The following is a 25,280-nucleotide window of genomic DNA, read 5'->3' on the forward strand; positions in this document are numbered from 1 at the left end:
AACTGTACAAAAAGTGTACAACTGCTTTTGCTGCAGCACAACATGTTTCTAAACTGAACACTAGTGCAGCTGTGATTGAAACTCAAGAAGCTAGAAACCAGGCGAAACATCAGGCGGAAGAGGATGACTGTTTAAAAAGTGCTAGGCAACCAAAACAAGCTGTTGAGAGGCCAATTCAAAAGGCAAAAAACAGCTTTGGAGTTGAAACCATCACTTAGGCTGATAGTAAATGTTTTTAACTACTGTGCTGAGAAAAATTGAAGATTGTGCAGGAGGGAAAACGGTTAGTAGGAAAATAAATAAGTTTTAGACCCACAGCAATAGTTAAAACTGCTATGAGGAAAGATTAAGTGTCATTTCCGTTTTAAGGTAATGGCAAATAGATTTTGTTTTCAGTATGTGTTGTGAATGAAAGTCTGTTCATAACTGTGCCCGCTTGAGTACTTTTCTGCAGAGCTGAAAGTCATTAACCCGTTGTTATCTGGCCTTTAATGTTGGAAGCATCAGTTTGTGCTATCTATACAGCTGTAAATCTTTTTGGGAAACTTGAGTTATGTTTTAGTTGTGAACTAGTTGAAGCTGTGTCCTTTGGACTGGGAAATCAGAATGCAAGAGATTTTTGGTGCTTTGATTCCTGTAATGGTTTATGAATTCCAATGTTTTGAAGTTGCATGAAAGTAGGAATGTAAGTCCGTTTGTTTCCCTTATATAAGACTGAATTATATTTCAAATTAAAGTTGCTGGTTTGTGCATCATTCTTGTTTAAAATTGATCTTTGCAACTGTGGAAAAGGAACATTTTGTGTTGTAAAAGATGAGTTTCAATCCGAAAATGATTGGCAGGAATCCAATTTGAATTGTTTAAATATTTTGTTTTAATTTGACTAGAGTTTAAAAACTACCCTTAGCAGTTTAAAAACGTGTCTTACTGATATGAAATTAAGTGGTAAACATCAGAGCTTGAAAATTTAACTTTAAAAGAAAAAAAAAGGATAAACGAGGGAGAAACAGGAAAGATTCTGTCCCTTGCTAAAATTAAAGTTTGCAAAGTTGCCATTATGTCTCTTTAAGCTGGTGTCCCTCTAACTCTTTTGGTTTGAATTTTTTTGGAGGTTTTACTTAACTGTGAAAGCTAGCCTTTTCTTTATACTTTCATTAGAGTAATTTGAAAAGGCACCTGAAGTAACAATGTGAGAATTATGTAATTTATCTTTTCTTCTTAGTGTGTGCGCTATTATGTTCTGTATTTAGTTCACAAGTGCTGGTTTGAATCAAATTGGAAATATCAAGGATAACTAACCTGCTGAGTTGCAGAAACTTGAATTTCATTTGTGGCCACAGTGACATTCTAGTTATGATGCTAAGGTATGTGGGAGACTTTAATTCCAGATAATAAGGCTCACACACCTTGGCAATTTTGAATTTTAAATGATCAATGATATGAATTGGAATTTGAGATAATTTGAATTGATTCTGGTTGGGAAATCATCCTGGTTTTAATATCTTACAAGGATGCTAAATCATTTGAATCAATTGGAATTTAATCTAAAATGCTGTTTTTCCTGAACAGAATGTTCTTCCTTTGAAAAAAGGTTACTAATGATTTATGTTGTTCTCGGTCCTCTAGGATAAAATTTGGGCAAAAACGAAGAGATAGCAAAAAGGAATTTTGAAAAAAATGTTTAAAATAGAGTTTTGTTCTTTGATTGGTTAAGTTTTAAAAAAAACTTACTCAAAGTAACACAATTGTGTGCATGAGAGAATGTTTTGCTCCATCCCTTGAAAACAAGCAGATAAGTTAACCCTTTCTGCTGATGGCTGCTTTTTAAAAAATTCACCACTTGCCAAATAAAAAAATGTAATAATGTCCAAAAGTTAAGTTCCTAAATTGGCAGATATCATTGCACATGTTAACCCATTGAGCACATGGGCTGAGCCACAATAGGTTTTTGCATTAAAAAAAGTTTTCCAGGACCACACGAGTACAGATACCGCGGCAAGAAATCTAGACATCAAATGACACAGCATAGTCATGATGTGAACTAAGGCTTTGCCTTTCAAAGACTTGGCTTTAACCCGTTTAGGCTATTAGTTACCATTTGTTATGTTTCGAAGCAATTGCTTCTAACCAGTTTGCAGTTAATTTCTAAATAACATATGCAAGCACTTCTGTCTCTGATGAGGATAAAGCATTTGGAATCACAGGGCCTGGGCCTGTTTCTGAAATTGGAATTGATAAAATAAATTGCATGAGCTGCTATTTCAAGCACTCAAAGAGAAATTGAGCTGATGTTTGGGGGCGTTGGTCATATTTTGATTTTTAAAAAGGGGGCTGGTGGAGGGACAAATCTAGAAGGTTCTGGGTATCAAGAAAGTAAGTTTATTTCGGCGAGGAATAAATTGAAAACTAAGAAAACCTATCAGTCCAACAACACTATTTGAATTTGGGATAATTTTGAAATTATTAAATGACAGGCACAACATGTTAGGTTAATAAAACATCATCTAAAATAAAGAATAAACATGTTATATATGCTAATGCCTGAAATGTGAAGGGAGAGCCAGAGAACCTTCTAAGTTCATGCATAATCCGACGCTTTAATTGTATGCACTTATATGCTAACAATTTAGAATTAGTAGCACTCCTGCAAAAAGATAAAGGAGATCATTGAGTGAGATGATATATAGGTGGGGAGTACTAGCCTATATAACTGTTAGAAATAGCTAGGTTAGCCAGAAATCAATTGCGAGAAGGCTATAAGGATAACAGGAAACAAAGTTGGCTTAAATGGGTCATTTTCTGGTTGGCAAGGTATAAGTGGTGTGCCACAGGGATCAGTGCTGAGGCCTCAAATTTTTACAATTTATATAAATGACTTGGATGAAGGGACAGAAAGTTTAGTTGATAAATTTGCTGATGACATAAAGATAGGTAGGAAAGTAAGTTGTGAAGAGGACATAAGGAGGCTACAAAGGGATAGATAAGTTAAGTGAGCGGGCAAAGATTTGGCAAATACAAAGCCATATACTACTTGAATGGAGAGAGACTGCAGAACTCGGTGATAGAGGGATCGGGTGTCCTAGTACATAATCACAGAAGTTAGTGTGGAGGTACAGCAAGTGATTAGGAAGCCAAATGGAACGTAGGCAAGGGGAATTGCGTATAAAAGTAGGTAAGTGTTACTACAGCTGTGCAAGGCATTAGTGAGATTGCAGGAGTACTGTGTGTAGTTTTGGCCTTCTTACTTACGAAAGGATATAATTGCATTATAAGTAGTTCAGAGAAGGTTCATTGACTGATGAAGAATGGTTGAGGTTGTTGGGCCTATTCCCATTAGTGTTTAGAAGAATGAGAGATGATCTTATTGAAACATACAATATCCTGACAGGACAATGATAGAATTCTTCATCTTCATCAAGACGGAGAGTGACGTAGCCGATTCTGAATCTTAATAAAGGAAACTACAATAGTATAAGGCGTGAGTTGGCTATGATGGATTGGGAAACATTACTCAAAGGGATGATGGCTTTAGGCAATGTCAAACATTCAAAGAGCGCGTGGGTGAACTGCAACAAAATTGTTTATTCCTGTCTGGCGCGAAAGTAAAACAGGGAAGATGGCCAAGTCATGCCTTACAAGTAGAGATAGTATTAGATCCAAGGAAGAGACATATAAATTGGCTAAAAAAAACAACAGACCTGAGGATTGGGAGCAGTTTAGAATTCAGCAAAGGAGGACCAAGGGATTGATTAAGAGGGGGAAAATAGAGTACGAGAGCAAGGAACATAAAAACTGACTGTAAAAGTTTCTATAGGTATGTAAAGAGAAAAAGATTGGTGAAGACAAATGTAGGTCCCTTACAGTCAGAAACAGGGGAATTTATAATGGGGAACAAAGAGATGGCTGACTAACTAAATACATACAATGGTTCTGTCTTCACAAAGGAGGACACAAATAACATGCCAGAAATGTTGGGGAACACAGGGTGTAGTGAGAGGGACGAACTGAAAGAAATCAGTATTAGTAGGGAAATGGTGTTGGGGAAATTGATGGGATTGAAGGCCGATAAATCCCCAGGGCCTGATAATCTACATCCCAGAGTACTTAAGGAAGTGGCCCTAGAAATAGTGGATGCATTGGTGGTCATCTTCCGAGATTCTATAGACTCTGGAACAGTTCCTACAGATTGGAGGGTAGCTAACGTAAACCCACTATTTAGGGAGGTAGAGAGAAAACAGGGAATTATAGACCAGTCAGCCTGATGTCAGTAGTGGGGTAAGTTCTAGGGTCCATTATAAAAGATTTAATAGCCGAGCACTTGGAAAACAGTGGCACAATCGGACAGAACCAGCAAGGATTTATGAAAGGGAAATCATGCTTGACAAATCTACTGGAATTTTTCGAGGATGTATCTAGTTGATGAGGGGGAGCCAGTGGATGTGATTTATTTGGACTTTCAGAAGGCTTTCGACAAAGTCCCACATAAGAGGTTAGTGTGTAAAATTAAAGCGCATGGGATTGGGTGTAGTGTTTTGAGATGGATAGAAAACTAGTTGGCAGATAGGAAACATAGAGTAGGAATAAACGGGTCTTTTTCCAAATGGCAGGCATTGACTAGTGGGGTACCGCAGGGATCGGTGCTGGGACCCCAGCTATTCACAATATATATTAATGATTTAGATGAGGGAGCTAAATGTAACATCTCCAAATTTGCAGATGACACAAAGCTGGGTGGGAGGGTGAGCTGTAAGGAGGATGCAGGGATGCTTCAGTGTGATTTGGACAAGCTGAGTGAGTGGGCAAATGCATGGCAGATGCAGTATAATGTGGATAAATGTGAGGTTATCCACTTTGGTAGCAAAAACAGGAAGGCAGATTATTATCTGAATGGCTATAGATTGAGAGAGGGGAATGTGCAATGAGGCCTGGGTGTCCTCATACACCAGTCACTGAAGGTAAGCATGCAGGTACAGCAGACGGTAAAGAAGGCAAATGGTATGTTGGCCTTCATAGCAAGAGGATTCAAGTACAGGAGCAGGGATGTCTTGCTGCAATTATACAGGGCCTTAGTGAGACCACACCTGGAATATTGTGCGCAGTTTTGGTCTCCTTATCTGAGGAAGGATGTTCTTGCTATAGAGGGAATGCAGCAAAGGTTTACCAGACTGATTCTTGGGATGGCGGGACTGACATATGAGGAGACATTGAGTCAGTTAGGATTATATTCGCTGGAGTTCAGGAGAATGAGGGGGATCTCATAGAAATCTATAAAATTCTAACAGGACTAGACAGGGTAGATGCAGGAAGGATGTTCCCGATGGTGGGGAGTCCAGAACCAGGGGTCACAGTCTGAGGATACGGGGTAGACCATTTAGGACTGAGATGAGGAGAAATTTCTTCAACCAGAGAGTGGTGAGCCTGTGGAATTCGCTACCACAGAAAGTAGTTGAGGCCAAAACATTGTATGTTTTGAAGGAGGAGTTAGGTATAGCTCTTGGAGCAAAAGGGATCAAAGTAAATGGGGAGAAAGCGGGAGCAGGCTATTGAGTTGGATGATTAGCCATGATCATAATGAATGGCAGAGCAGGCTCGAAGGGCCGAATGGCCTACTCCTGCTCCTAGTTTCTATGACTTGACAGGGTGGAGCCTAAGAGGATGTTTCCACTTGTGGGAGAGTCTGAAACTAGGGGACACAGTTTAAAAATTAAGGATCTCCCACTTAAGACTGAGATGAGAAGAAATCTTTTCTCTCAGAGGGTTGTTGGTCTGTGGAATTCTCTTCCCCAGAGAGTAGTGGCAACTGGGTCACTGAATATATTCAAAGCTGAGTTAAATAGATTTTTGATCGACAAGGGAGTCAACAGTTATGGAGGGGCAGACAGGAAAGTGGAGTTGAGGCCACAATCAGGTCAACCATGATTTTATTGAATGATAGATTAGGCTTGAGGGGCCCAATGGCCTACTCCTGTTCCTAATTCTTGGGGTGTGTATTGAGCTGTATAGGAATACTAAAATTGGCCTCAGTGCCCGAGCCAAGGAAAAATGGGGTACGTTCCTGACCATTATCCACTGACTCTATCCTGCAAACGGACTCACTATGTTGGTTCACCCTGGAACAACCATTTGAATAAAGTACTAGAAGGTTGTTGGAACCATATCCAGGCATGAGCCAATACATCCAGGAAAGAAGGAACCTAGGGCAGGGGGGGAAGGACAAGTGAAGCAAAACAAGCTGTTTATCCCTCTATAGGGAAGCATCTTCTATTTCTCTTCTCCATGAAAATTCAGGCCAATTGTATTAAATTCACCAACATGTTATGCAAAGACACTACTTCCCAAGAGTACTCAATTTCTATAATGTCTAGGAATGCAAATTATACCAACAGATAACTGGAAAAGATTTACAATACAATTACAGGCTTAATGATAGGTAGAACCATCAGGGATGCTGCTATTTCTACAAAAGCATTAAGCAACTAGATTATATAAGACATGCTCGACATCAATTATTTTTCAAATATACCAATTTACTGGTAGTTCTAATACAGATTGCTGATCAATTAAGAAAATTATGTTGTTTATTATGTGACCAGTTTAAGGGGTTAACTAGGCTGTTATTTCAGATACAACATAGATTGTAAAGGAATTATTCCACGAGACAATTGTCATAAGTTTAATTAAACTAGATGCCCCCCAGCACTATTTAATTAACAGTAATGTATGTACCTCAGGCTCCCCTGTGTCATGGTTAGTCTGAATAAGAATCTTTCCTAGTCTGATATCCTTGCACACTGCTGTTAGTGCCTGCTCCATTGTTTCGCCAGCACGAAGAATGGAGACGCCTGTTATCTAGAAAATGAGGAATAATTCATTAATTGAAACATTGAATTTACAGGTTAAACTGTTACACAAATACTTCCTCATGGGTGCTAACAGTTCACAATCCAATCATACTTTTAACCCAACATTCACACAAATCACTCTACAAAGCCACTGGACAAGTGATCAGTGAAAAGAACCTGGCTGCATTTCCCCTCTCTAGCCCAAATATACAAAAGCTATTTTCTAGCACCAAGATCAGCTAACTTTTTATTCACGAGGAATCAAACTAGGGAGTTTCTGGTCTGGGCGGCTTATTGTGACTTAGCCTTTATCCACTAGGTCATCAACAAGTCAATAAGCTAACCGGGGGATGCAATAGTTACATATATACAGTAGAAGTATGTAACTATCATATATTCTTTTATTTGCAATAAAAATTACTTCAAATTGTAAACTTTAAATGAGGTCTGTTGAAACAGCCTATTGCTTTCAAAGAAGTCATTCAACTTCATAAATAAAAAGTTTACACTCCGAGAACTAAGCAAGATGTTTGTAGGTAACTCTTGAATACATCAGTTCTTCTCAGTCACCTAAGCTGCTTTTGAGATTTTAAAAAATGAATCTTCTCAATCTTCCAACTGCCATGATTTGAACAGAAGGGCTCTTTTTTGTAAGTTACAAACACTCCAGAGACTTGGGCGCAAAATCTAGGTCAACATTACAGGGTAAAATGGAGCATTGCACTTCCTGAGGTACAATATTTCAGATGAGATGTTCAAACAAAGCCCTGCCCTATCCTCTCGGGTGCATGTGAAAAGTTGTCATGGCATTATTTATCCCTCAAGCAACACCTAACAACAGATTACCTGGTCATTATCACATTGGTATTTGTGGGACCATGCTACATGTAAATTCCCCATAATGCTTCATAAGGCTGCATTTGCTGCCAACGCCAGGCATGCACAGTCGATTCTGTTGCTCCCTTACATCATAGCAAGCGACAGTCTAGGCAGCTGCCTGGACAAAAAATGGCGCCACTCAAGTAATCACAACTGTTTTTTCCCTTGTTTAGGCAACGGTAATACCACCCCCCTTTTAAATATGTTACAATTCTCAGTTCAGAACTTGCATTAATTATCTCTGTGAATAATGACTTCACTGATATCTTTTTAAGAAGAAAGGCAGAAATCTTAAACCATATCCTCCTTATTTTAAACCTGGTGGCAATAATAAATGCACTGCACGAACACGTCCAATGGATCATGGTTTGAATAGACAACATACAATGCTGTTTTAAAAGTCTTTTAATGCCAGCATACAGTCTCAATTCAGGGGACTATCAGATGTATATGCACAAACCTAAAAATACTGGCTGCAATTTGCATAACCACAGCTCATGCAAGCTGTAACCGAATACCAGTATAATACTGTGATGCTATTTTCCAAATTTACTATTAAAGTCTTCTAGCACAACATTCCATTGAGCTTCAGGGGCAGAAGATTTCTGTTCTACTGCTACTTTGACGAAGACTCGACATCTAGAATTTGGTCTTCTCTTTTTAGATATCAACAGGCTTACTGTGTTTCCAATATTTTGGCTTCATTTCAGATTTCTCGTATTTGCATTTTTTCATATTTGAATTAGCAGCTGACCAGTAAAGTGGTCAGAAAAAAAAAAACTTGGCTACTTTTGTTTTAGTGCTTTAATTTTAAATTAGGCATATAATTTCATAGAAGTGTAATTTAAGCACAAAATTTAATAGCAGGCTTGAAGTCCAGTCATGAAATAAGGGGTGTTTCACACACAGCATTTTAATGGTTCTTGATCTGCTAAACTATCTTGGTATACTGGCAGGCTGGGTGCAGTGGAATGACATCATTGGCCACAGCATTTCTAAGGGGCACTTAATTGGCTACAAAGCACTTTGCGTCATCTGGAGGTCATAAAGACACTATATAAATGCAAGACATTGTTGATAAAAGGTGCTTTTGAAAAAGGCCACCAGGCCAAACAAGCTTGCCTGATCTACAAAGATTAACTAAATAAATATGGTTCTTAACCATAATCCCTTGATCTCTCTCCAGGAATGCACCTAATTGGCCAGTTACATGAACCTTTTCAATGGTATTCCCCCATAACTTTTTCCACAATTATAACTCTGGTTAAAATAAATTCTTATAATTTACTTTCCGAATCCTAAATTCTAATTTTAAAACCCATGCCCTTGTATTTGAGGCCTTTACCATAGCGAACAATTTTCTGGATTTAGTTTTATTGGTTTTCTTTATAATTTTGTAATTAGTCATTATGATATCCTCCTCTTTCCTAAAGAGTTCACCTTTTCCTACAAATCCTGAGAACTTTTAACCTTCTCATCCTCTCACGAACAAAAAATTTCCTTCTGTAAACAACTAAAGAAACCATCACACAATACTTTTGAAGGATTTGACTGAGACCTTGTGTAAAACAATACAAACTCACATTAACAGCCAATGAAATTTCTAAAGACCTCCTAGATACAGTGAGATGCTCACCCTTTTTCCACCAAATTTCTTTCCTTCATACAGTTCTCCTTGGGGTGTTTCCACTGTAACAGGCTATAAATATTCAAAGAAAAATCAGAAATCAGTAATCAATAAAAGAAGCGTTTTTCCTTCAGTTATTTTCCGACAGCAAAAGCCAATATAAATATGCTGGACTTGAGTCAGACCATAACACAGCTCATGATATGAGCCTCATTCTGTTCCATTATAAGATGACAAGAGGAATGAAACAAAAAGATACATAGAGGAAGTAATAATACAGAAACAGGCTATTCCTCCCAATGAGTCCACGTTGATGTTTATCCGCCACTTGAGTGCTGGTCCCAATTCCATATTCCAGGGAAAAAAACAATTGTGATTACTTGGGCGGTGCCATTTTTTGTCCTGGCAGCTGCCAGGGCTGTCACTTGCTATTACGTAAGGGAGCAACAGAATCGACTGTGCATGCCTGGCGTTGGCAGCAAATGCAGCCTTAAGAAGCAAGATGGGGAATTTGCATGTAGCATGGTCCCACAAATAGCAATGGGATAATGATCAGGTAATCTATTTTTAGGTGTTGGTTGAGGGATAAATAATGCCGTGGCAACTTTTCAATCATAATACCCTTCCTTTGTTCCTTCAAATAGCAATTTAATGTATTCTCAAATGTTGAGATCATCTGTGCTTAAATCACTAACTTTAGTTGGCATTCCCAGACTCAGAAGCCTGTGTAAAATTATTTTTCTTGCTCTTTATAATCTTTTACATTTAATCTTATGTCTTCTTGTGCTGGATCCCTCAACAACTAGAAACACAATGTTATCAGTATTTTGTCTCATCCCTTCATAATTTCAACCCCCATCTAATCATCTCTTAATATCCTCTGCTCTAATGTAAACAGACCAATGGTTTTAGTTTTGCCAAGAATGACTGAAGTCTGCTTCCATCATTATGAAACTAAATCAGACTAAGTGTCAAGCCAAATGCAATGTATTTCTTGCCCATCAGGCCCAATGACCATACCCATGACTTCAATACAAGCACAGTTGAAAATATTACCTTAAGTGGCAAGAAAGAAAGGGCGTGTTCAATCAGCAACCTCATCAATCTCTTTGAATAGAAGATGAACTCATCTCGACTTGTGTCTTTATTTCTGTTCAACAGACAAGGAATAATCCAAAAATGTATATATATAATAACATTTCTGAAACATCAACTGCAGTATGTCAACAAAAGATAAATTAGAGATTAACATTTTTGAAAATACTAATTGAAAACTATGTACATTAACTTACTCAATCCAATTAAAGCAAAACTAAATGCAATTTAGTTATATAAAGAATGATGGAATACAGAAACTAATTGAAGGCTTCAAATGTCCTGGTAAACTTCAAGAGAAAAGCTCAAGTGGAAAACTTTAGATGTCAGCCTTAGCTCTGCAGTATCACCATCACCTAAGTCAAAAGATCATTGGTTCAATGCCCACATCAGAGAGATGATGTGTGTCAAATTGGCCATCATGTTATCCCTCATTACAACAGCGCCCACATTTCAGAAGTACTTAATTGACTGTGAGTTACGTGGGACATAGAGAATTTTTTGTTTTATTCACTCATGGGATGTGGATGTCACTGGCTAGGCCACATTTAATGCCCATCCCTAATTACCCTTGAGGTGGTGATGATGAGCTGCCTTCTTGAACCACTGCAGTCCATGTGGTGTGAAGGAATGGCAATATGTTCCCAAATCAGGATGGTGAGTGGCTTGGAGGGGAGCTTCCAGGTGGTGGTGTTCCCATCCTTCTGCTTCCCTTAACCTGCTAGATGGTATGGTTGAGAGTTTGGCAGGTGCTGTCTAAGGAGGCTTGATGAGATCCTACAGTGCATTCTGTAGAAGGTAGACACTGCTGCCACTGTGCATTGGTGGTGGACAGAGCGAACATTTGTGGCTGGGGTGGCAATCAAGTGGTCTGCTTTGTCCCCGAGGGTGTCAAGCTTCGAGTGTTGTTGGAGCTGCACTCATCCAAGCAAGTGGAGAGTATTCCATCACACTCTGACTTGTGCCTTGTAGATGGTGGACAGGCTTTGAGGAGTCAGGCAGTGAGTTACTCACTGCAGGATTCCTAGACTCTGATCTGCTCTTATAGCCACAGTATTTATATAGCTAGTCCAGTTCAGTTTCTGGTCAACAGCAACCCCCAGGATGCTGATTGTGGGGGATTCAGCGATGGTAATGCCATTGAATGTCAGGGGACGATGGTTAGATTCTCTCTTTTTGGAGGTGGTCATTGCCAGCCACTTGTGTGGCACGAATGTTACTTGCCACTTTTCAGCCCAAGCCTGAATATTATCCAGATCTTGCTGCACTTGGGCATGGACTGTTTCACTATCTGGGGAGTCGTAAATAGTGCTGGAGATTGTGCAATCATCAGTGAACATCCCCAGTTCTGATATTATGATTGAAGGAAGGTCATTGATGAAGCAGATGAAGATGGTTGGGCCTAGGACACCACCTTGAGGAACTCCTGCAGAGATGTCCTGGAACTGAAATGATTGACTCCAACAATCACAACCATCTTCCTCTGTGCTAGGTATGACTTCAACCAGCAGAATTTTCCCCCTGATCCCACTGATCCCAGTTTTGCCAGGGCTCCCTGGTCAAATGCTGCCTTGATGTCAAGGGCAGTTACTTTCACCTCACCGCAGGTGTTCAGCTCTTTTGTCCATATCTAAACCAAGGCTGCAATGAGATCAGGAGCTGAGCTGCCCTGGTGGTACCCAAACTGAGCATCAGTGAGCAGGTTATTGCTAAGCAAATGCCGCATGATAGCACTGTTGATGACTCCTCCCATCACTTTACTGATGATCGAGAGTAGACTGATAAGGCAGCAATTGGCTGGGTTGGATTTGTCCTGCTTTTTGGGTACAGGATATACTTGGGTAATTTTCCACATAGCCAGGTAGATGCCAGAGTTGTAGCTGTACTGGAACAGCTTGGCTACGGGTGTGGCAGGTTCTGGAGCACAAGTCTTCAGTAATATTGCTGGAATATTGTCAGGACTCAGAGCCTTTGCAGTATCCAGTACCTTCAGCCATTTCTTGATATCACATGGAGTAAATCGAATTAGCTGAAGACTGGCGTCTGTGATGCTGGGGACCTCGGAGGAGGCTAAGATGGATCATCCACTCCACACTTCTGGTTGAAGATTCTTACAAATATTCAGCCGTCTCTTTTGTACTGCTGTGTTGGACTCCACCATCATTGAGGATGGGGATATTTGTGGAGCCTCCTCCTCCAGCGAGTTGTTTAATCGTCCACCACTAAAGTAAAAACTCATCGGTATATTTAAGAGTCTCCAAATATAGCTGGGAAAGCTACAGTCACTTGTTGAGTTTCTATTTACTCAACATGGAGCGTATACAATCCCCTTGTAAGGACACATCCCACATTTCTAAATCCATAGAGCTCAATTGCTGGTTGGCAGAACCTAGGCTTACAATTTTCAAGTGTATGTAGGGGCACTGCTGAAATATGAACAAGTAAATATGTTAGCTCTTCAGAATGGAGCACTGGCAAGATTTCATTGCTTGCCCCGCTAATATCATACTATACCTATTAGGGTATTGTTTTTCAGGATTATCTGGATCCTAGTGGCTAGAATCCTGACATCGCTCCATGCCCACTACCTGCTGCTGTCCCTACTTCCTCTAGGCTGCTTTCATAAACAAATTGACTGGTCAATCATTCACAGCACCCTGGGTTAGCTTTGACCCAGCCAGTTCACATACTGGATAACCAAACCTACCACAGAAGATTGACTTTTTTTCTGTCAGGCATGTTACCTTGAAGCCCTCTCATGAACAACTGAAATGAGGGTCTCTCACTACTGATATGGCAAGCAACAGAACTCATTGTAGCCATCCACCTAACCAAAGGATGAACACACACTATGACCCACTGAAAGGAAGTACAGAGCTTCTGCCACAGTTATTTGTCTCTCTTCAACCTAATCATTGTAAGACACCAAGATCCGGATATACGAGGATGGAATCTTACAGCTGACCTCAAAAATAACATTTTCCTGCAGCTAACATCCCAAGTCTCAGCTTTTCTTTATCATAAATCTGACAAGCATCTCCTTTCAGTAAAGTGGGAGGACCTACATTGGCCAACTCCTTGATGGTTTGGATCCTTCATGCACACAAACAATAGGTAACTAGGCCCCAGACTCAACAATTACTGTAGTGTAGCAGCAAAGCTATTCTTCCATTAAGTGTACCCATCTCTTAATGAGATGTTGGCAGTTTTCTTCCCCTCTTGATAAGGGACTCCGCTCTTGTAAATTATACATTTCTTAAATACGGTAAAGCATGTCTAAAGTTACCTGATAATTGTGTGCAATCCTCTAACCTGTGGAGTGCTTTCAAGGACACTTAGCTTATCTGGCAGAGGTTGCCCTTGGTGGGCAGAGGCCAGGGCTGCTCTGTAGAAATAAAGAAGAAAGTTAGCACCATGAAAATCTTTACCTGAAACAGCATTTGTAATAAGTGCAGAGTTAAATCTTCTTTCAGTCAGTAGTATTGTTAGAGAATACTGCAAGACCATTCTCTCATTTGTCACAAATTCTCTAATTTGACAACTAGCAAACTGGTTCGGTATTTTTAAGAAACAACCATTCCTTTTGTTGGCAGTCTAGACTTTTTATCCTTGATAGGATCATCCAAATTATATTATTTCTATAAAATTGTCAGTAAAGACTTGCTTCAAGCTTTTGCATTCAAATAATATCTTCTATCAATTAAATTTTCAAATCCAAAATCAAATTCTACAAAGTTGATGAATACAATAGTCAAGGAAGTCACAGTTGTAATAAAAAGCATTACAGGCTAAGATACTAAAATCAATCCTAAATCTATGCTAAGTTAACTGATGGTTAACCAGTGGTGGTGGTGCTAGAATTGGTCTCACCGCTTATTGGCAACAAGGGGGAGCATCGGCCAGGGTTGCCCCTCTTGACCTATTTTCTAGCCACATTTTCTGGAAGTGTCTGAGCAGATATCAGATAAAAACAGCATCTGACTCAGGTACGGCACCCACTGCCCAATCATCTCTAAGCACTCACTGTCATGGCTGATAAAAAATGATAAGTTGGGTGATGTATCAAAGGGTGCTTGGTGCATGTGGAACTACATTCCAGCAGGTGTTAATGCCTTTAGGAATGGACATGCTAGGGGAAAATAAAAACCAGTGCTGAAAACATATCAACTACATATATTTACAAAATTATTTTTCTCAAATTTGAGGTCGAGGTTTTCTCGTGTCAGAAAATTGACTTTTTTTAGCTGTCAGCAGAGGGCACTATACACCTATACCCAGTAGTGATTGCTATGCTTTGCGCACCGACTACACCTACTTCTACATGTCTAATTGCAGGTCCTCGTCATATTTTTAACAGAGGAAGCAATTTCATTTTTAATGCTATTCTTTCCGAATATGTTTACAAATGGGATAAGTGAGCTTTTCTTTTAATATGAGGATGAATATATCTGGCAAAGCATTGCCCCCCAATTACGTTTTTCTTTTCAGATTTAGATGACAATTTTATGTTTTTCTTTCCTTTCAATACATTACACAGCCCCAAACGTAAGACACAAAGGAAAGTCCACCGGTTTTTCCTACCTGTTTACTGGCTGTTCCCCTCAGTGCCACGCACCATATTGCAGCATCTGCTGCTCCCCAACCTACAGGAAATACAAGGACCTACATGATGCCCAAGACTCCTCTCCCCCAGTGCCCATTCTGTCTTCCATTATTACTACCCCCTTATCCATGCCCATTGCACACTCCCATGACCCCTAGTCTTTGTTCACTCTAGCCCCACACTTCTCTCACTCTCTCTCTCTCATCCTCACCCCAGTAACCGGCCAGTCCTATTTCTCACCACCACTCTGTCGCGAGGGTGTTTCAGGGGTGTTGATGGATAACATCACACTAAGCTGGTGACTTCTTTGCGATGGCAACCAATGAAGCCATGGCAACCATAGGTTTAGCAGGGCTGTCGTAGTGGTAGGAGGTTTAAAAGGACAACATTCTGTAAGGCTATCAACAGTGCCCGGAAGGCTCCGACCCCAGGATTGGCACCAATAATCCTTCAACATCATCTCTGTCCTTCTTGATTTACATTGACTCTTGGCCCCAATACCTCAAATTTAAAATTATGCCCTTTTCCTCCCTCCCCCACCCCCTGCCAATGGCAGCCAGGTTTCAACCACCTAGATTCCACACTTTAGAATTATCTCATTAAGTCTCATCCATGTTCTCTTTATCTTTAAGAACATCCTTAAAACCTACATCCTTAATCAAGCCTTTGGTCATTCCTAATATCTTTGGCTGGGTGCCCAATTTTTCCCCTTTATACATTTGAAATGCTTTGTGATATTTTTCTCTGTTAAAGGTGCTTCATAAAATGGAAGCTGCTGTTATGTAGTTGTTTAACATGTAGATTGTTTTGTAGCTGAGTTTACATGGCAACAAAATGCACTTGTACTTGCAGAATTTTCTTTCTTAACATATATTTTCCAGCTTGATTCTTTTTTAAGTAGTTTAACCAAACATCAATTGTTGCTTTGATATGCAAAGCAGTTATGTTAATAAATTAGAGATAATTACATGCTGCAGAAAATATTGCATAATTACGAACAAAAAAAAAATGTGGATTTGCCTGCCCTTGCCAAGAGGTTTGTGTAATGTGCATTTTTTATTCAAATTTGTTTCTCCATTGGAGGACAACCTGAGATGGGATGGCTCTCTAAAATGAATTGTGAAAGCAATATAAAGAAATACCTACTTCATACACCAATTATCCTACTCCTCAAGTGCAACAGAAGCACCTTTAACTGGAATCCTGTATTTGAAATAACATGATTTTTTTTCAAAGAGAGGAATGCAATAAAAGGTGGGCCTAAATAGATTTAATTTTTTCAATCTCAAAGTCACTTATTTTAATCTCTCAGCCATTAAAACTAAACTACAGGAGGATACACGTCAAAAGGTGGCTCCTATAAACAGTAGTCCAGGGGAACAAAAAGCTGCAGGAAAACATTTCAAAGATATTTGAGTCAATACATATAACTACCAAACTGATGTGTTCTGGAAGTTGACAGCTCCCTCACTTGTCATTGGTACCCTTGTATCCTGCACCCGCTAAGTCACCCATGATTTCACAAAGCCCTTCATTGCCTCTCATTTCCCAATGCAGTTTTCACCGACTTCCATCATCCCACTTCCAAAAAGGTCACCCATGGCACATCATTTCCAACTCCTGCTCCAAGTTTATTTCTCCCTTTCATCTCCAAAGCCCTTGGATTTCAGCTCCCTGCACAGTTTCCATCTAAACTCATTCAATTAGTTGACTTCAACCCAAAGTCCATTGTGACTCATGTTATCTTACCTAGTTTCCCCTCAACCTCTCCACAATGAGTTGATTACACCATTTCCCTCTACTACCTCTCCAGCATGCAGGATTGCCCTTGCATAGTTCCACTTCTATGTGTTCCAATACAGCAAGCACATCTCCAGAAACGAATTTACAACTTTCTTATGGTCTCCCAAGGATTCATCCTTCTTTACATGTTACTCTTCTGAACATTATCTGTAAACACAAGTGACTACAGATGTATATATACATCCACATGTATACTGATGACATTAAGCTGCACTTCTCCAGACCTGGTTAAATCTCATGACTGCCTCCATGCTGGCTGGCTGTCTTTTGGACATAAAGTTGGCAAGACTCTCTTTGATATTCCCAAGTACTAATGTCTAAAGTTTCACTTGAATAATATTTAACCATTAGATGCATATTGTTCAATAATATGAAAATTGGCCATAATTTCCCATTAATTAATATACATTTAGACTAGTGTAAACAAAGGAACTTCATGCAACCTACAAATGACAAACCAAGGCTAGTTTCTCATCAGCAACCAAACATCAAAGAACAGCTTTACAACAGGCTGAGAGTACTTAGTTTCATTTCAGTATTCCAAAATTCAATTTCAGTATTCATAGCGCACACAAATAATATAATTAACATAGTTATACTGCACTGTTCAATATTAAGAAAACACACAACACTATCTCTATTTAAATAAATGGTTTAAACACAAGACAAGCTAAATACAGAATACCTTCAAAATTCAGTGCACACACATCTGAATACCAAACTTCTATGTTCACTCAGCTGTTTAATGTTCAAAACTTTCCAACTTATTAAAACTACTTGCGAGGAATGCCAAGACAAGAAACAACTTAAGACGCAAAGTAGCTAAACAGCAAGAAAAATAAAACTAACTGCAAATTAACATTTCAGGGTTGAAAACAAAACTCAAAATACACAAGTTGTCCTCACATATCCCAGCGAAGTTTCCTCTGTTCAGTTCAGAATTATTCAATGCGAGACAATTGATGAAACAGTCATGGACAGAAAGAGAAGACATCTATATTAGGTGCCAGCACAAAGAAAAACACGTATGCACTGAAAAAGCATTAGGGAGCTGTCCAAAATTCACTTTTGAAGCAAGACATTTCTGGAAAGAGAAAACAGGCCAATTTCCTGACAGCCTATTAAATTTTGTAAAGAAATCAGAAGATCAGTAACATCACCTCTCCTCCCTACCCCAAGAATCAGATTCAGGAAAATCACTCACAAAATCCTTCTGGATGCAAATTTTTTCATATACAATCGATTTCACTAAAGCACAATCCTTGGATGCTACAACAAAAATTTTATAGTCAGAGTGTTTCATACAGCTCCTCACGAAATGCAGGAGCTTTAGGAAAAAAATGATGTTACTTCACAATCTCAATTTTGTTCTTTAAATTTGTTGCCGAGACGTGGGCAATACATGTAAAGCTGCATTTATGGTTCACTTCTGGAAGCCAAGAGAGAGGAGCAATGTGACATTTATTTAAATGATTTTTGGACACAACCCAAGTGCTAGTTATTTAGATGGTATTTTGCAATTTCTCAGGCACTACTTCTAAATTAAGTACATTTTACTTGAACACAAATGCAAATTGGATTATGTTTGTGGAAAACAGCAATATTTCTGCACCAAAAAAGTATAAATGGCATGAATACAACATCTAACTGTTCCGTACAACCTAATTTACAATATTCAGATACAGAAATTTGGAAAAAATTTCAGTTGTATTAAATAAAATTGAATTATTTATAAGTAAAACTGATTAAATACTCAAAAGATCAGCTTTAATGCATTTTAGATAGTTTGGGCAGAATACAGCTTTTTTTAAAGACACATAGCATAGGTAATTAATTAAATTTAAACAGAGAAAACACGTACTTGTGGCTGAAAACATACCATTGAAATAACTAGTTTCTGTAATTGGCTCTCTGCATTTAAATATCTTGGCATGTTATTAAAAAGGAAGGAGGAGGTATTTGAAACAAAGACAGTCTGAGGCACATAGAAGCTCCAGTCAGCTGAAATTTTATTTTTTTTTGAAAGGCCATCAGTGGTGCCTATGGCTTCATCATGCTCCTTCTCCCCTTTTTCAGGCTCAAAACATCACTCTTTTTGTCATACCTTACAGTGATTTCACGCTGTGGTGATTACAGTAAATTCGTTCAGGATTTATCAAGTATTTCATTACCACACATGGGAGGAAAGAAATAAAAATGAAAGTCATTCTCATTTGTGGGATCATTCAATATCAAGCTGCAACTGTTCAAGTACAAAAAAGCAATCTGTGTGCATTTTGCCATGAATAAAGCCAGTCTTCACTTTCTTTTTGATTGATGTTATGAGGAGGATATTCTTCCTAAAATATTCCGTTATATATTATCTCATGTTGATTTGAATAGTAGCTGAATATACATGTTGCACATCACTTTTTTTAAACCAAAATGCACATTGTAATAGAATTGAAAATGACCATAGATTATATTATACAGAATTTATTATAGATTTTTACTAATTTTTTTTTACACACTAGAAAAGTTTCAAAAATGCATATTGCATTCAGTGATCAAAGGTTTCAAACAGATATTCCAAATGTCATGTTAATCAGGAAGATGGCATATAAAACACAAAATTAACAAAGGAAAATGTTATTTTGGGAATTAAAGAAACAGCTATATTTGAATGTACTATTATACCAGATGTTATTTGAAAGTATTTGTCTTACTTATTCCTAGAAGAATAGAATGAAGATAACACAATGAAGAGTTGCCTAATTTATGCAGGGTTAAAATCGCACAAGGGGAAAGCCTTACTTTAAGATGTTTTTGATTTATGACACTAGAAACATGACTGTATGTAGCACAAAAGGATAGTTTCATAACAGTTGTGCTAGTCCATATTTGCCGGAAGTCACACGCAGAGGGAAAAAAAGCAATTAACAAAACGCCCTCCGTACAAGGCCCGGGAGGATGGCCAGGTGGCATTCCAGTTTAGGAAGAACACTTACCTTGTAAAATGAAGACGATCCTACAAGCTAGACTGCCCTTCTTAAGCTGGTATTCTCTGCATTGTTGGGGACATACTAAAGTAGTGCTTAAAGATGGAGGGGGAGGACTTTGAAGGAAATCTTAATAACCAATTGCATTTATATGGTCCTTTTAATGTAGTAAAATGCCTCATATCGCTTTATAGAAGTGAGTGTACAAGCAATCAGAGGACAGAAGTGGTGCAGGAGCTGAAGGTCAAGAATGTAGTTTGAGGAGGCTTTAAAAGTGGGAAACAGTATTAAGCCAATGGGGTTTGTGTTCCAGAACATAGACAAAGACAGTTGATTGCTCTACATCTAAAAGGTGGAGTAGGCAAACAAATGAGGACAAATTGGAATACAAATTATGGACCTACAAATGGCTGGATGAGATTGCAAAGGGTGAGGCAAGTTACTGGAGGGATATAAAAATGAGGATTTCGAATTCCGTGCATTAGGGATGGAGAGATAGTGAAGGCCATCGAGGGTAGGGAAACCAGCAATGTTTGCAGAGTAGAGACCGAATTTGGATATGCATCTTTCAGCAGCAATGGGGAAGTGGGCAAACTTAGCGTTGAGCGCTGTTGAGGAGGCAGAAATAAGCACTTTGGAGATAGAAAGGACATGAGAGTTTGGGATCAAACAGAATTTTTAAACATCACACACCATTGGGTTCAACTATAATATGCGGCTGAGAAGGGAGACAGATACAGGAGCTACAGTGGAGTTTCGGGAAGAAGTTATGTTTGGTAGAAAACATTCTGGTTCATCCACAACAGTCACATCACAGCAGGGAATGGTGGCTATGGGGTAAGAGCATGGATATACACTTGGAGACCAATACCATGCCTACAATTGATATCACCAAGAGACAGCAAGTAGACACCTCCTCAACAGTGCCCAACTCTAACTTTCAATGGAAATAGCACACCACAGTTGTAGTCACAAAAAACATCATTGGAAACTTTGACCAAGACTGTCACAGTGGGTTATAAGCCAGATTGAAGGAATTTAAATGGCAATAACAAGAAAGGTGGGTGTGGGTCTTGATGACAATGGTATGTTTGAAAATATTAAGAAAGGAACAGAGCAAAGATGGGCAGAAGATGAAGTAGACTTTCTAAGGCACAGGATGATGCCAGTTTTGGAGACAGAAAAAAAAGGGGGCCACTGATGATGTCAGTCGCTATGTGACCAGGAGTTGGGTGGAGGACATAGGAGGCGAATCTCAAAATTAGCCTGATGAGGGGCTAGTGGGGAGAAAAACAGAAGAGAAGGACTCTTAGATCAGGACTGGTCAAGACAAGAATTGCAGCCATCATCACTTAGTGGAAAGGAAAGCTGGGCGAGGTGCCTTGGGAATGTCTGAAGCACCATCAGTTTTGCACACTTTTGTGTTAAAATTTTACCTGATAATTTCAATAACATCTTAAAGGAGATCTTTTTTATGTGATGTTAATCCTTTGAGAATCTGGTCAGCTGTCATCTCACTTTGGCAATCCATTTAGGATGCTGAATGGGGACAGTTATAACAACTTCTTTAACAACAGAAATTATGACAATATTGCTCAACTGTTCTCAAAGCTTTGTTTTTCTTGAAAATTCAATTTGTTCCAGTCTTATTCTGGCTAATTTCTAGCTGAGAAGCTTCATGTCAGAAGCACAATAGCATAAAATCTATTATTGTACCTTTTGATTAATTAGCATTGCAATTACTCATTTTGTGATGTGAAGTGGACCTCTTTCAGAATCTCAGATTAGGTAATAGCATACAAATATTCTGCAATATTAGCTGTGGTCTGGTGTTGGGCTAGATATGTACCATTAGTGAGAAAAGAGAGCACACTCATGGCAAACATCTTGGTCAATGTAACAACATAATTGTGAACAAGTAACAATGAAAATTATTACTGCGATTTTCAAAGAAAAAAATAAACATGCAAGAAGAGTGTTTTATTAAGGATAAGCATATTAAGTTAAAAAAAAAGACAAAAAGAATTAACATTTTACAATAGCCATGAGCCATACTTACCTTTTCAAGCTGACTATGGACATGCTGGACAATCAGGTCAAGAGCAACAAAGTTTTCTCCACCTGATAAAATAGAGAGATACAAATGTGAATTATACAAACACTTGGGCCCAGATTTTGGGATTAGCAGTGAAGTGACGGTGCTTGCTGCTGATTTAAAAAATATGTCCATAAAGAACCAGCAAGCCGTTTGAAATGAATTTCACCTTTTCTGATGTTAATTCCATTATGGTGCCAAAGGGGATCACTAGCATCTAGCAGCAGTGATGTTATTAAGCAGGCTAAGCAACTGATCAAACTGAAGAAATCTCACAGACAGCAAATCTGAAGTAGCAAGGTTTCACTACTCATTTTTATAATATAACCGAAAGCAAAATAAAGATTGGGAGATAAACATGGGATTAAGGGAGAAGCTGAAATCATAAACTTTAAAAAAAATGTTTCTTTCAAAAATCCATGGATTTTTTAAATCATAGAATGGAGAAAATTGACATTCCTCAAATATAGAGTTAGTTTTTCAGGGCCAGAGAGGTTGCTCAATCAATAATTATGACTTAGTATGCCATTAAAAACCCATTTACATGTTATTCACTAAGGTTCAATGCTTTCAATGTTTTGTACAACAAGAATAGTGTAAAATGTAGAAGCTCACGAATTCAGTGATGTCTATTTGATTTCCATCCGTGAAGACTTCAAACGTATAAGCTTTGGTGGAACAGTGAATCACTGATAGCAACTACTGGATTTCATGGGCAGAATTTTGCCCTTGGTGTGCAGGCTCGGCAGGGGCAGTCGGGAAGCTGACCGCTGCCCGCAATTGGTACTGCACTGCAATTTCACACTGGTGGGCCAATTAAGGCCTGTCCAGCGTGGAACCCGAGCAGCAGCGCTGAGCGCTACCTGTGCGGGCGGGGGGAGGTGGGCGAGCGTGAGTGAGCACTTCAAAGTCTCCCTGAGGCACAGAGCTACCCCAGGGAGATGGAGCGCGGTCTAAACATAAAATAAAGAAAATAGAAATATCATAAAACATGTCCCTCTTATGTGACATGAGCAAGGACATATTTTTTAATTCAAGTGTAAAATTTTTATTTGATTTTTATTTGCTTTAGTTCATGTGGATGAGGTTTCCTAAAAAGTGTAAAGGCTGCTTGGCCTTTTCGCCTGCCTGCCAACCGTTAGGTTGGACGGGCAGCATAAATTTGAATTTAATTACCGTTTTAATGGCTTAACAGGCCTTTTAATCATCGGCAGGCATGCTGCCGACTCTGGTGCACGCCCGTCAAATGAAATATCGTGGGGCGCTTGCCCAATGTCACTGCGTGTCATTTTACGTTTGACTGGGTTCAGGCGCGTGTGCGCCCGCCGAGCTTAATATTCTGCCCCATGTTTGACTACACATATGCAGACACCAGAGGTTGGGTCAGTTTCACAGAATAATAATGGTGAACACTGACAATTTTGCACCACAAAATCCAAGCTAATAATTCAGTGATAGATCAGATCATTGTTCTTATTTTTAAGTTATAAAGCTGCAACTAATCGAGTGACAAGTCCAACAACATTTTTTTGAAACTGAAGTAAAGAATATGGTGAACAATTATGTGGCAATATGATTGTGAACAAATATCCATGAACCTGGTCTTGCAAAAGTCAGATCCAGGTACAATGACAAGATTCTAGGGAAATCTGATTACATGGCTCATGGCTGTTCATTCTCGAAATCATGTGCATTCTCCATACATACTTATCAAGATAAAGTATACTTTCGCATCAAGGAACCAAAGTGCTGACTACACCGTAAAACAGAACAATGGCATTCCAGATTGTGAGGGCTAAACTTGTGGCCCCATCACACTGGCAACAGAAGAGTCTGTATCTCAAACACAAGTAAAATGATTATTTTGCATCAGCAGTTAGATATAACCACTGCACACACTGACCCAGATGCAGTGAGTGCAACTAAGTGTGGCCTGCAATAAGGACTGCTGAAGTAATTTGAAGATTCTGAAATACTTAAATGCAAACAACCTCAAGAGGTAAAAGCTTTTCCAGACTTCAGAAATATTGAAAATAGTTTTAAGATATTTGGCATGCTTTTGAAAGGCTGTGGGACAGAAAGGGGAGAGAGTGTAAGAGAAGGTAAACTCAGTGTAGAAGCACAAGACTGAGCCTGGTGGCACATGTTGAAAAACACTATTCAAACTAACTCTAATGACTGACAAAATGGACATGCTGCTGTATTAAATGGATAGGAGTGGTTGCCCTGTTCGACTGTACAGGGCATCCTCCTGACAAGACAGCAGTGCACCATGCCTAGGACTATGTACAGAACCTCTAGGATCCAGGAAACATTTACCAGGTAAACAGCCCAAGATTACATGCCACATAATGCTGTTAACAAACCTATTCCACAGTTACTACTTACTTATGCATAGCCTTCACACAACCTTACAGAAATTACATTGCATTTAGTGCATAATCCCACTGTGGCAAGGCATACGATTAAATTCGAACTTACAATTGAAAATGTTACAACAAACACCTTCCAAGAGTTTCACACATCAAACCATTTCAACATAAACACAGTCACTTACACTGAAGATGGCCTTCAGGTTGGTCATATGGCAGTCAATGACTGTACTGTCCGAAAAGCACCAGTGCAGTTATATTGGGCAGCTGTGCCATGCTGTATATTCAGTGGGAAAATCTTTTGTTGGGATGTCATTTCCTCATAGAAAGTGAGGAGCATGGTCAGAGAGGATGTCCCCCCCCCTTCAGAATCCCTATCAACGACTATTTATTTTGTACAAATAATACTGATTTTAAATAATTGGTTTACTTTACAAGGAATGAAAATGACAGTGATAGGTCTATTGTTGACTACGTTTGTTGTTTCACCCTTTTTGATTATGGTGTCCATATGGGGCAATTTCCAATCTACTGCTACTTGCTCCACTATTTGGTGCCTCCTCATAATGTTTGCAAAAGTTTCTCAAATTGCGTCTCTCATCCTTTACAGTAATGTGGGATAAATCACCGAGGGAGATTAAGGTGGGCTTGTTAAGTCTCTGCTAGCTGTGTAGCTCAAGAACATGATTATGGTATTTCTCGATTTTGTTAAGTCATTAATTTAAGCTGATTTGAAGTTTGGGGTCTCATTATAATATGGCAGACTGGTTGGATGATAGTACCAGCAGCAAGCTCCCAGCTGAGCTACTCCATGCAATTTCTAGTAGTGCTCACAAATTAGGATATTTGAAATACTAATGTACCTCTTAAAAGGGAGTTTGATTTGGGATGGAGGGGTGAGTGGTTTGACAGAGCGAGGAGATTTTACCCCTTCATAAACCACAAGCAATTACACCTTCAGCTAACTATAAAAAAACCTCAACCAG

General features: G+C 39.0%; 1 protein-coding gene across 3 annotated transcripts in view; it reads right to left on the minus strand.

Moving 5' to 3' along the window:
• The window catches only part of si:ch211-243j20.2 (uridine-cytidine kinase-like 1), a 99,982-nt gene that overhangs the window by 19,320 nt on the left and 55,382 nt on the right, over positions 1-25,280 (minus strand). For 2 of the 3 annotated variants that reach the window (XM_041187323.1, XM_041187325.1), the window contains exons 7-12: positions 21,887-21,948; positions 17,756-17,775; positions 13,730-13,828; positions 10,405-10,498; positions 9,358-9,420; positions 6,727-6,849 (exon numbers count right to left, since the gene is read on the minus strand). In XM_041187323.1, the coding sequence (XP_041043257.1) occupies positions 6,727-6,849; positions 9,358-9,420; positions 10,405-10,498; positions 13,730-13,828; positions 17,756-17,775; positions 21,887-21,948 (461 nt within the window). Of the gene's footprint in view, positions 1-6,726; positions 6,850-9,357; positions 9,421-10,404; positions 10,499-13,729; positions 13,829-17,755; positions 17,776-18,953; positions 18,971-21,886; positions 21,949-25,280 lie in introns of all 3 variants that reach the window. The other variant, XM_041187324.1, reaches the window with a different exon arrangement.

The sequence above is a fragment of the Carcharodon carcharias genome, chromosome 5 (genome assembly GCF_017639515.1).
Source record: "Carcharodon carcharias isolate sCarCar2 chromosome 5, sCarCar2.pri, whole genome shotgun sequence".
Lineage (NCBI taxonomy): Eukaryota > Metazoa > Chordata > Chondrichthyes > Lamniformes > Lamnidae > Carcharodon > Carcharodon carcharias.